Raw genomic sequence first — 9,911 nt, forward strand, 5'->3', positions numbered from 1 at the left:
GGATGGTGAACCAATGTGTCTTTCAGGCTAAGTGGGAAGCTGAAGCTCAGTACACAACCATCCACCTAATTTCATAGGAGCTGTTATATAGATGGTCTTGTTTCCAGTTGTGTCCTAACCAGCATTCATATTCAGCCTGGAAAGCTGCTGAATACAAATATTTTCATTTTGAATACAAAGTGTATATTTAAGGTTGTACCTGCTCCATGCGACAGCATTTTCTCATTCTCACTGGTGACTCAGGAAACTTTTGACACCTTTGAAGTGCCAATGGAGATGTTTCTTTGTTGTGCTTTGCTGTGTGAATACACTAAAGCACTGGGTCTAAGTAGTTGCCTGAACTCAGTGTGGGTCTAGGAAGGTGAGAAAGTCTGAGTAACTGTCAGACTAAAAAGCTCTGATGTATCAAACAACAGAAAATAAATCTAACAAAATACTTTGAGGGGAAATAAACACAAAGTGAATAGGAAGATTTGGGAGTTTAAGCTAAGACCAGGTTCGTGACCACCTGAGGAACCCAAACATCCACAAGTCTGTGGGTCCCAATGAGATGCATCCTAGACTCCTTGCCAAACCACTCCCTATGATATTTGAAAATCTTGGCAATCAGGTGAAGTTCCTGGTGACTGGAAAAACGTAATATCATGCCCATTTTTAAAAGGAGTAAAAAAGGTAACCATGGGAAATACCAACCTGTAATTCTCACTTCTGTGATGTGAGAAATCATGGAACAGATCCTCCTGGAAGCTACGCTAAGGCACATGGAAGACAGAGAGGTGATATGAGAAAACAAGCAAGGCTTTACCAAGGGCAAATCCTGCTTGACCAAGCTAGTGGCAGTCAGTGATGGTGTCACTGCATCAATGGACAAGGGAAGAGCAGCTGTTGTCATGTATATGTACTTCAGTAAGACTTTTGACACTTTGTATCCCACAACATCTCCAAATTGGAAAGATGCAGATTTGATGGGTGCACTATTCTGTGGATGAAGAACTAGCTGCAGGATTGAGTCCAGAGAGTGGTGGTCAATGGCTCAATGTCTATCTCAATGATGGGTGGTGTTGCATGGGTGCCATTCTTGGGACTGATACTCCTTAATATCTTCATCTAATATCTTCATCAGTGACAATGACAGTGAGGTCAAGTGCACCCTCAGAAAGTTTGCTGATGACACTAAGCTGTGGGGTGCTGTCAACACACCAGAGAGATGGGATGCCATCCAGAGGGACCCAGACAAGCTTGAGCAGTGGGCCCAGGTGAATCTCATGAGGCCCAACAAATCCAAATGCAAGATCTTGCTCCTGGGTGAAGGCAACTCCCACCACCAATACAAGATGGGGAATGAAAGGGTTGAGTGCAGCCCTGCTGAAAAAGACCTTGGGGTAGTGGTGTATGGAAAGCTGGACATGAACCAGAAGTGTGCCCTCACAGCCCAGAAAGCCAACTGTATCCTGGGCTGCATCAGAAGAAGCATTGCCAGCAGGTGAAGGGAGGAGATCCTGCCCCTCTGCTCTGTGCTGGTGAGGCCTCACCTGGAGTACTGCATCCAGATGTGGAGTTCTCAGTACAGAAGAGACACAGACCTGTTGGTGTGCACCCAGAAGAGAGCTGGAAAAATAACCTAAGGGATGGAACACCTCTCCTATGAGAACAGGCTGGGAGAGCTGGTGATATTCAGCCTGGAGAAGAGAATGATCTGAGGAAGCCTGATAGCAGCATTTCAGTATCTAAAAGGGAGCTAGAGGAAAGAAGGAGATGCTTTTTAGCAGGGTCTGTGGTGATAGAACAAAGGGAAATTTTTTCAAGCTCGAAGAGGGTAGATTTAGGTTAGATAATATTTCAAAGTGTGGTGAGGCACTGGAACAGACAGCTCAGTGATGTGACTGGTGGCCTTGTCCCTGGAGACTTCCAAGGCAAGTCCTGGATAAGGTCTTCTGTGACCTGATCTAGCTGTGGATGTCCCTCTTCACTGCAAAGGAGCTGAACTAAATGGCCTTCAGAAGTGACTTCCAACTATAAGCATTCTATAATTCTTTGACTCCATGATTCTAACAACTAAATGTAATTCAGGGCAGTTCCTGAGTCCAGTAGACTGAGGGAGCACATGCAGACGCTAGAGAGTCCCACAATGATGGACAGAAATGAAATTTCCTTTTTTCAGGATCTTTTCTTGTACATTATCGCTAGCCCAGATAGAAGGGATGGAATGGAGACGTCTGTAACATACATGCTTTTCTAGGAGGGCAACAAAGGCAACAATCTGTGTGTATGTGGAGAAAAAAAAAGAACATGTCTATTTAATGCTGATTTCAGGCCACTATATTATCCTCCCAGAAAGAAATAACACTTTAATGAATGAGACAGTAACAGTGAATTTTTAACCCACTGTAGGATGGAAAGTTGACTCAGTAGTGAGGTCTGCTACTGTGGTGTAGCCTGGATATCCACTGATTGGGAACTCGCTTAGAATAATTCACTCATTCCCTTCATTTATTTCTTCAAGAATTCTACATAATTGCTACTTTGCTGCCTGGATCAGCAGATAAGCTGAAACTATCTGACAGCTGGTTGGTGGTTAGTAGGAAACAGAGGGCAAGTACCCTTTAAAAAACACTTTTTAAGTTTTACAAGGAAACAGAACTTTGACATGGAAAAAAATCTTCTTGCTTTTGAACATTGTTTAGCTGCTGTGAGCTCTAGCTTTGCCAAATATAGCTACTGCATTTAATACGCTGCTAACCACTGCAATTTTCACTTATCTATGCTGTGGGTCTTGGCATTTTTAAAGTCCAATGTTGTTTTCCTTATACTAAACAGTGACTCCAAACATCCTTTATGTGGGAATGTTATTTATGCAAAACAAACATTTAGTACATAGAAACAATTCACTGAACAGTTTTCCTTTACCTTTAATGACCTGTTGTAAAACACTTGAATGATTCATTGAGGAGAAAATCAAGATAATGCAGATCATTTTGCAGACCTAAAGATAAAAAGGAGATTTTTCTTCTCTGAAATAGATAAACTTTAACAGTGCTCACTGTCAATTATGTGAGAGTCCAGAAGTGTTTGTCATCTTCCCACTGCATGAAGTTTGTTTTCATTCTTTTATAACCTTGGCCAAAACAATTACTCTGAATTTCTAAAAATTAGCAGAAGGAGGTCTTAAACCAGAGAGTATAACTTGACGTTCAGTTTGAATGACCTTGATAGGCTGACTTCAGGGCACAAGAGGTGGAACTGCATGTGGATTTACAAACACCTTTGATTTAATATCAAAATAACTTTGAAAATGTATTTTTGCATATTTGGCAAGCACATACATTCTAGGACAAGAGGAAGGAAAGGCACTAATCTAGTCACAGAGGTGGTATACTTTAAACAATAATTTTTCACTTGCAATAATAGTTTTCCAGGCTTTTTCTTTTAGTCTGAAAAAATCACATTTCAGTATTCAAGTTGGCAAAGACCTGCAAGATAACAGCTGGATCCAGTGCTCACTGAAGTTACTGGAAGGACTTCTACTGACTTCAGTAGACTTTTCTTCAGCCCTGTTGTGTCTTTGACATTTGGCACTGAGGAAAAGGCACTGACGAAAGAGTCCAGAGCAAACATTTAGACACTCCAACAAAGGTGCTGTTTAGAAGAATGTGATGTAGTCTTTGTATGTTTGTGCTTATAGGCGTGCTTGTCCTTTTTTTAAAGTCAACTTGACATTAACATTTAAAAAGCAAAACATAACTAGGAATAATACAGATTCCTGTAATTTCAAATCTTCATCATAAACATAGCATTTGTTTACAGACAATGGATGCCTCCTTGGGCCAGTGCCAGGCCTCTTGGTTTGGACTGTTTCTGAAAGCTTACCCAGGAACTCAGTTGTGCACAGTACTTTGCTTTTCCTTGCTTTGAAGACTCACTGTGCCTGTGGGAAAGCTTTTTGCCTGCACAGCTGTTACTTACATGGTCTTTTAATTCTTTTAATACATTTTGCCTGTTATATATGGGATTCTTTTAGACAGTATCTGCCTCAGCAAAATGCTCTGCCAAATGGAGAAGCTGGACAAGTTTAGCAGTGTTCCCAACTCCAAATATTTTCCTCAGGAAAACCAGAAGGAAAAGCTTGTCTCCAACAGCTGAAGGAAAAAAATACTTTTCTAAAGATAAAGGAACGCAGGATACGAGTGTAGATGGCATTATATGGATGGTACTACTCACTGGCTATTTTGTTGCCAAAAAGATTTGAAGCTCCTAATTAAGCTTTTAATTCACTGGAGACAGCTACTGAAATGTCCAGTAATTAATACTGTGAATAAACAAACTTCTTACTTCTTGGCAGAAAGAGCAGTGAATCTTCAGGAGATTTGAGCCTGTTAGAAGAATGATGACTGTACATTTGCGGCATCCTTGAGCTTCCCTAGAAGCTCCTCTATTATTTAAGATAATCATATCATTATTCTGCAAACAAAAAGGAAATGCTGGCCAACTGAAAATACAAAAAAAAAAAAAAAAAAAAAAAAAAAAAAAAGCCTTTCTTTTTGGGAAAAGAATAGAAGCTTTCAGATAAGTTGCTTTTTCTTGCTGGGCTCCCTTTTGCTGTAGTTAATTATGAGTGGCATGCACAAGAAAGGACAAGCCAATAAGAAAGGTTTACAGGCAAAACTAAGGAAGCGTCCTAATTCCTTTGGGCATTTTAGCATATTGTTATACACCACTAACCATTTGCTTTCCAAGTTGTCTCACCAGGATACCGACAATGTAGGTGGCTTCAGTGGATGCTTGTTCAGGCCTAATAATTACAGTTTAAAGAACAATTGGTTATTCATTGTTTCAGTTGAAATTAAGACACACATTTTGTTCCCACAAGAGGTTTGACTGTGCATGTTTTTTCTGTTGAAGAATGTATAATACAGAGTCTTGATGAACAATAGGGACCTGCAATCAAGACATAAGTTTGAGAATTGTTAATGTGGCTAAACAACAATAGAATAACTTTGGATGACACAAAGGCCACGAGGCAGAAAACAACGACACACACCTAATAAATAACTAAAATACATGAGCCTACCAAAAATAGCAATGAATTTCTATTAAAATAATTTATTTCTTACTTTCAGGGCAATTTCAATAAGTTCTTTACAGTTTAGACATGTCTTTGTGAAAGGAAATGAGAGCAGCGATGGCACAAGATATTCACATGAACTGCTGTTTCATACAGAATAAAATAGAGTAAGAAAGGAGCAACTCAGTACAGAACTGCCTACTCAGATGTAGTTTTGGTTAATGAATGAATTTTTTTCCCATCAGTCTCCTAGGTAGAGGCAAGTATATAGTGCTAGAGTAAGTTTTACTGTGCTGTAACTGCACCCTCTATGTACTGGGTACTACCTCTTTTGGTCTCTCTCTCTCTATTCCCTGGAGAGAGGTAAAGAGAAAGAAAAGAGATATTCAGGGTGTAACTTGTTATATAGATTTTATCTTTACTCTTCAGATGTAGTGAGTCACCTTCCACTGCTCTCTTACACTGACAGCTAGCTTCGAAGATACTTGGTTCTTAGTTTCAAATGTAAATTCAGAGTGTGCTCAGTGTTGCATTTGTAGTAAAACTGAGGCACTTCTGAATCTGACTCAGTTTTGTCACTGATTTCATTAACTACTCTGTTAAACTCAGCTGCATGGGAAGGGTGCAGAACACAACTAATATGGGGCTAGAACCCCAAATATCAGAAAGCACTTGAAGCACAAATATATAGCAATAAAATGATGTTGAGGCATGCCTTGCTTATCCTGACTACTGCTACAGGGAGCATTCTTGATGATCTCCTTGCCTAGAAAAGGGAAGAAACATATGTACATAAAAGAAGAAGAGGAGAAGATGAGAAGATGATTCTGGTTGGTCCTAGTCCTTACCTGCAGCATTCCGAAGCTGTTCTCTGTTCCTCAGTGTCATAGGACTCGTCATGGCTCTACCTGTGTGGGAAATGTTCGAGAATCTTGTATTCTCCAACATTAATTTTTTCGACATAGCATTCTACAGTAACTTTGCAAAGGGAGAAAAAAGTCCATTAACAGCTCCAAGATTCAAATGTCTCAACCCTATGTATTCAAGGGCTATTTTAGCCATTTAGAACGAGTCCTATCAAACAAGGTTTCATTCCTATTCTTTATAAAATATACATGCTTAAATGTTTCTTCTATGAAAAACACAGATATGCTGGGAGGAGAAGGAGATTATACAATATCTTCTTTTGTTTGTTTGTTTATGTTATGCTAAGTTCACTCAGTACCAACCCTGTACTGCACGCCAGGGAACCACAATCACAAATATCTTATAGGTGCAAGTTTACTATTATTAGAATTCAGACACTACTAGTCATACATACTACTGACTGTAGAAATTTAGAAATAGGGCAAGGAAAAATCACCTGTACAGGCTGGGAAGAGTGGTCCTTGAGAGCAGCTCGGCAGAGAAAGACCTGGGGGTCCTGATGGATGAAAAACTCAACATGAGCCAGCAGTGCCCTCTGGCAGCCCGGAAAGCAAATGGGATCCTGGGCTTCATCAGGAGAGGGGTGGTCAGCAGGGATAGGGAGGTGATTGTCCCTCTCTACTCTGCTCTTGTGAGACCCCATCTGGAGTACTGTGTCCAGGTGTGGAGCCCTCAGTACAAAAAAGACATGGAGATTTTGAAAAGGGTCCAGAGGAGGGCCACGAAAATGATCAGGGGGCTGGAGCACCTCCCCTATGAGGACAGGCTGAGGGAGTTGGGTTTGTTCAGCCTAGAGAAGAGAAGGTTGCGGGGTGACCTCATTGCAGCCTTTCAATACCTGAAGGGAACTTACTCCCAGGAGGGGAGTAAACTCTTTGAAAGGGCTGACAATAGCAGGACTAGGGGAAATAGTTTTAAGTTAAAAGAAGGAAGATTTAGGTTGGATGTTAGGGGGAAGTTCTTCACTAGGAGAGTGGTTAGGTCCTGGAATAGGCTGCCCAGGGAGGTTGTGGATGCCCCGTCCTTGGAGGTGTTCAAGACCAGGTTGGACAGGGCCCTGGGCAACCTGATCTAGTAATGGTGTATGTGGTGGCCCTGCTAGGCAGGGGGGTTGGAACTACATGATCCTTGAGGTCCCTTCCAACCCGGGTCATTCTGTGATTCTGTGAAAAAGAAAAGATAAAAAACCATTCCAAATGTATAAAATAGGTAAGCTTCAATGCAACTTAAAATGCTATAAATATTATTGGATATAATACTTGGTACTAACACTTTCTATGTCTGTTACAGGTAAGCCATCTATCAGTAAGAATTATTAATACAGAAAGTATGGTCTTCCTTTCCTTTCAAGAATATAGAATAACTGAAAATCCTGATTTATTTATTCTTTATTCAGAGAAGTTGATGGAGGACATTTGAATACTTTGACAGAAAACATGATTCTTGGAAATTTTGCTGCAGCAAACTGTCTAGAAGATAGACCTTTACTTTCTGAATTGTTTCCAGCTTGAATAGTTAGATAACTTACAAATTGAAAAAAAAACAAAACAAAAACCTCCTTACGAGGCAGAAATATAGTTAATTGTTCAGCATTTTCATGATTATTTTCTGAGAAATTCTATTGTAAATTAAGCAGCTGTCATCTGTACTTGATACTCTGCTAGTGCTTTGCAAAGGCAGAAACCAAAGCAATGTGATAGGTTCTTTAGAGACCCTTAAATTGTCCTGGCAATTTCATCCTTTGGAAATTACTGATAATATATATTCACATAAGTTTGAAAAATGAAAATACAAAGTCTCTGAACTTGCAACTTGTATTCCAGTGGGCAAGAAAATACAACAAAGTAATGACATTTCATAAGCAGAGATGATTTTTTGTAATGTTTTATGTTGGATATTTTCTGTAACCTTGCATATCTCTATTACTCTTGATTTCTACTGTCTCTGATAAACATGTAATTCCCTAGCTCTTTCTTTCTCCCAGTTGCTTTCTGAAGATTTTTGCAACAAAGATCAGACCTACAGTATTATGGAGCTGCCAAAATCTCTGCCCAACCCTAAAAATACATGAAAGCATTTCCCAGGCATCGGTCTGGAAATGCATACAGTGTTTATAGACAAATTCATCTCTTTGCTTCTATCTACTTCTCTGTGTCTCCTAGACCAGAAACTATGAGGAATTTAGTATTACCTATATCTGGTAGCTACAGTTAATTATTTCCCTAGCTAAACTTCTGGATTCCTAAATCTGTGTACCAGAAATACTACATTGGGATCAACATCCGTTAAGTACTGAGACAGCTGCTTTTCAAGAGGTGTTTATATATGCTGACTATTCTAGAAATTTCAAGCATTTTTTTCTTCCAAATAGAAACTGGTAATTGTGCTATGACCATTTACTTGTTTCTAATAGGAAATCTTCTGATTCTCTTGTTTTGTCAAAAGAATCAACCCATGGCAGTAGCCATCCTTATACAGGAGGAAGTGTATGAGAAGACTTTTTGTTCTCTGGACTAAAGGACTGAAATATGAAGCTTGAGAAGAAGTGTTGTTGCAGAGCTCCTGGATGTGAAATCAAGGATTATAACTAGAATGAATTGTCTGGGTGAGAAACAAAGTACAAAGCTGTGACTAGATGTCTCCAGCTGCAGAAAAAGTAAGGAGCTCCTGGGTATGAAGACTATTCTGCTGAGATATACCCTTAAAGGCTCCACATAACTACAAGATTCATCTGCTTTCAACCTTTGTGTTTTCTGGTGAATATTTCTTACTCCGCTCCATCTCCAAGTTTGCTTCTTTCTTTGCATGTTCTGCCTCATCTCCTCTGATTCTTCTCCCATTGATTTCTAGCTACATGTCCTCTTGAACTGGTCCGTGGGGAACCAGTCCTTGAGCCCTTAATAGTTACAAGGTATATGTGGGGGAGCACAAGGAAGAAAATTTTAAGTATTCCTGGTCTCCAAAATTGAATTATACATAAAATGTCTGTTAACCACGAGGAGGAACAGAGAAGGGCATGCTTAACAGAATATTAATTTTTGAGAAGCCCTTTCATGACTTCTATGACTGTTTCAGATAAATAGTTCTGGGCACAGGTTGAGGTATACTCATAGACGTTGTTGTTTTCTATGGACATTTCACCTAGAACCTCAGTATGAGTAGGAATTATTTGGGGAAGAGACCAGAAAATGTAAAGAGACATACATGGGAATATCGATGTAGAGTTTCTTTAATGTTGAGGCTTGGCATTAAGTCACTTGGTATCATTTCACTTGATATGTTCTGGAATGTTGTCTTTAGAAGGAAAAAGAAAGGAAAAAAAAAAAAAAAAAAAAGGAGATTTTTTTTTAAAAAATGGTAACTCTTTCACATGTAAATAACTCAATCTGAAGAGTATATTGCACTGTGAGAATAGATGATGCTTTTGTCATAGTTAGTCTGGATCAGCAAATTTCCACACACTGTGTGTTTACAACCTGTTTATTGAAACACCAAATCCCATATGTAGTGCTGATTCAAACAACAGTGCTTGTTACCTACTTGGGCTTAGCATCTACCTGGATGACCTCAAATCATTCTATGATTCTGTGATTATGAAATAGTTCTTGTACAATTTCTTAAAGAGCTATTAATAGTTGTTTGTTTTGTTTTGTTTTCCCCTGGAGTTAGCTTAAATTAAATAAGCACAGTTTAATTTCTACCAGGTATAAATTTATTTCCACTTGACTGACTTTGCAAAGGGTTCAGGAGGATCTAACTGAAATCTTCATTTTGCACATTATTTGAACCCTTATTTTACAACTAAATTGGGTAAAGTCACCACTTTTTTAATGTCTCTATGGAAACTGAATTAATTTCTCTCCTGGGATCATTCTTGCATTATGTTTACTCACATAACGAGCACACACACACAGCATGGAGT

At 39.3% G+C, this 9,911-nt stretch overlaps 1 protein-coding gene across 1 annotated transcript; it reads left to right on the plus strand.

Annotated features, from left to right (window-relative positions):
• Window positions 1–1,115: 1,115 nt before the first annotated feature.
• LOC146761426 (uncharacterized) lies at window positions 1,116–7,283 on the plus strand (the record flags this gene model as incomplete). The annotated part of the gene is made up of 3 exons (XM_085542518.1): window positions 1,116–1,483; window positions 6,584–6,928; window positions 7,280–7,283. Coding segments are annotated over 3 exons (717 nt in total), but the record flags the coding sequence as incomplete, so codon positions are not given.
• Between the last annotated feature and the right edge of the window lie 2,628 nt (window positions 7,284–9,911).

Source organism: Coturnix japonica, chromosome 3 (genome assembly GCF_054131305.1).
Source record: "Coturnix japonica strain WE chromosome 3, WE-NBRP24, whole genome shotgun sequence".
Classification (NCBI taxonomy): Eukaryota; Metazoa; Chordata; class Aves; order Galliformes; family Phasianidae; genus Coturnix; species Coturnix japonica.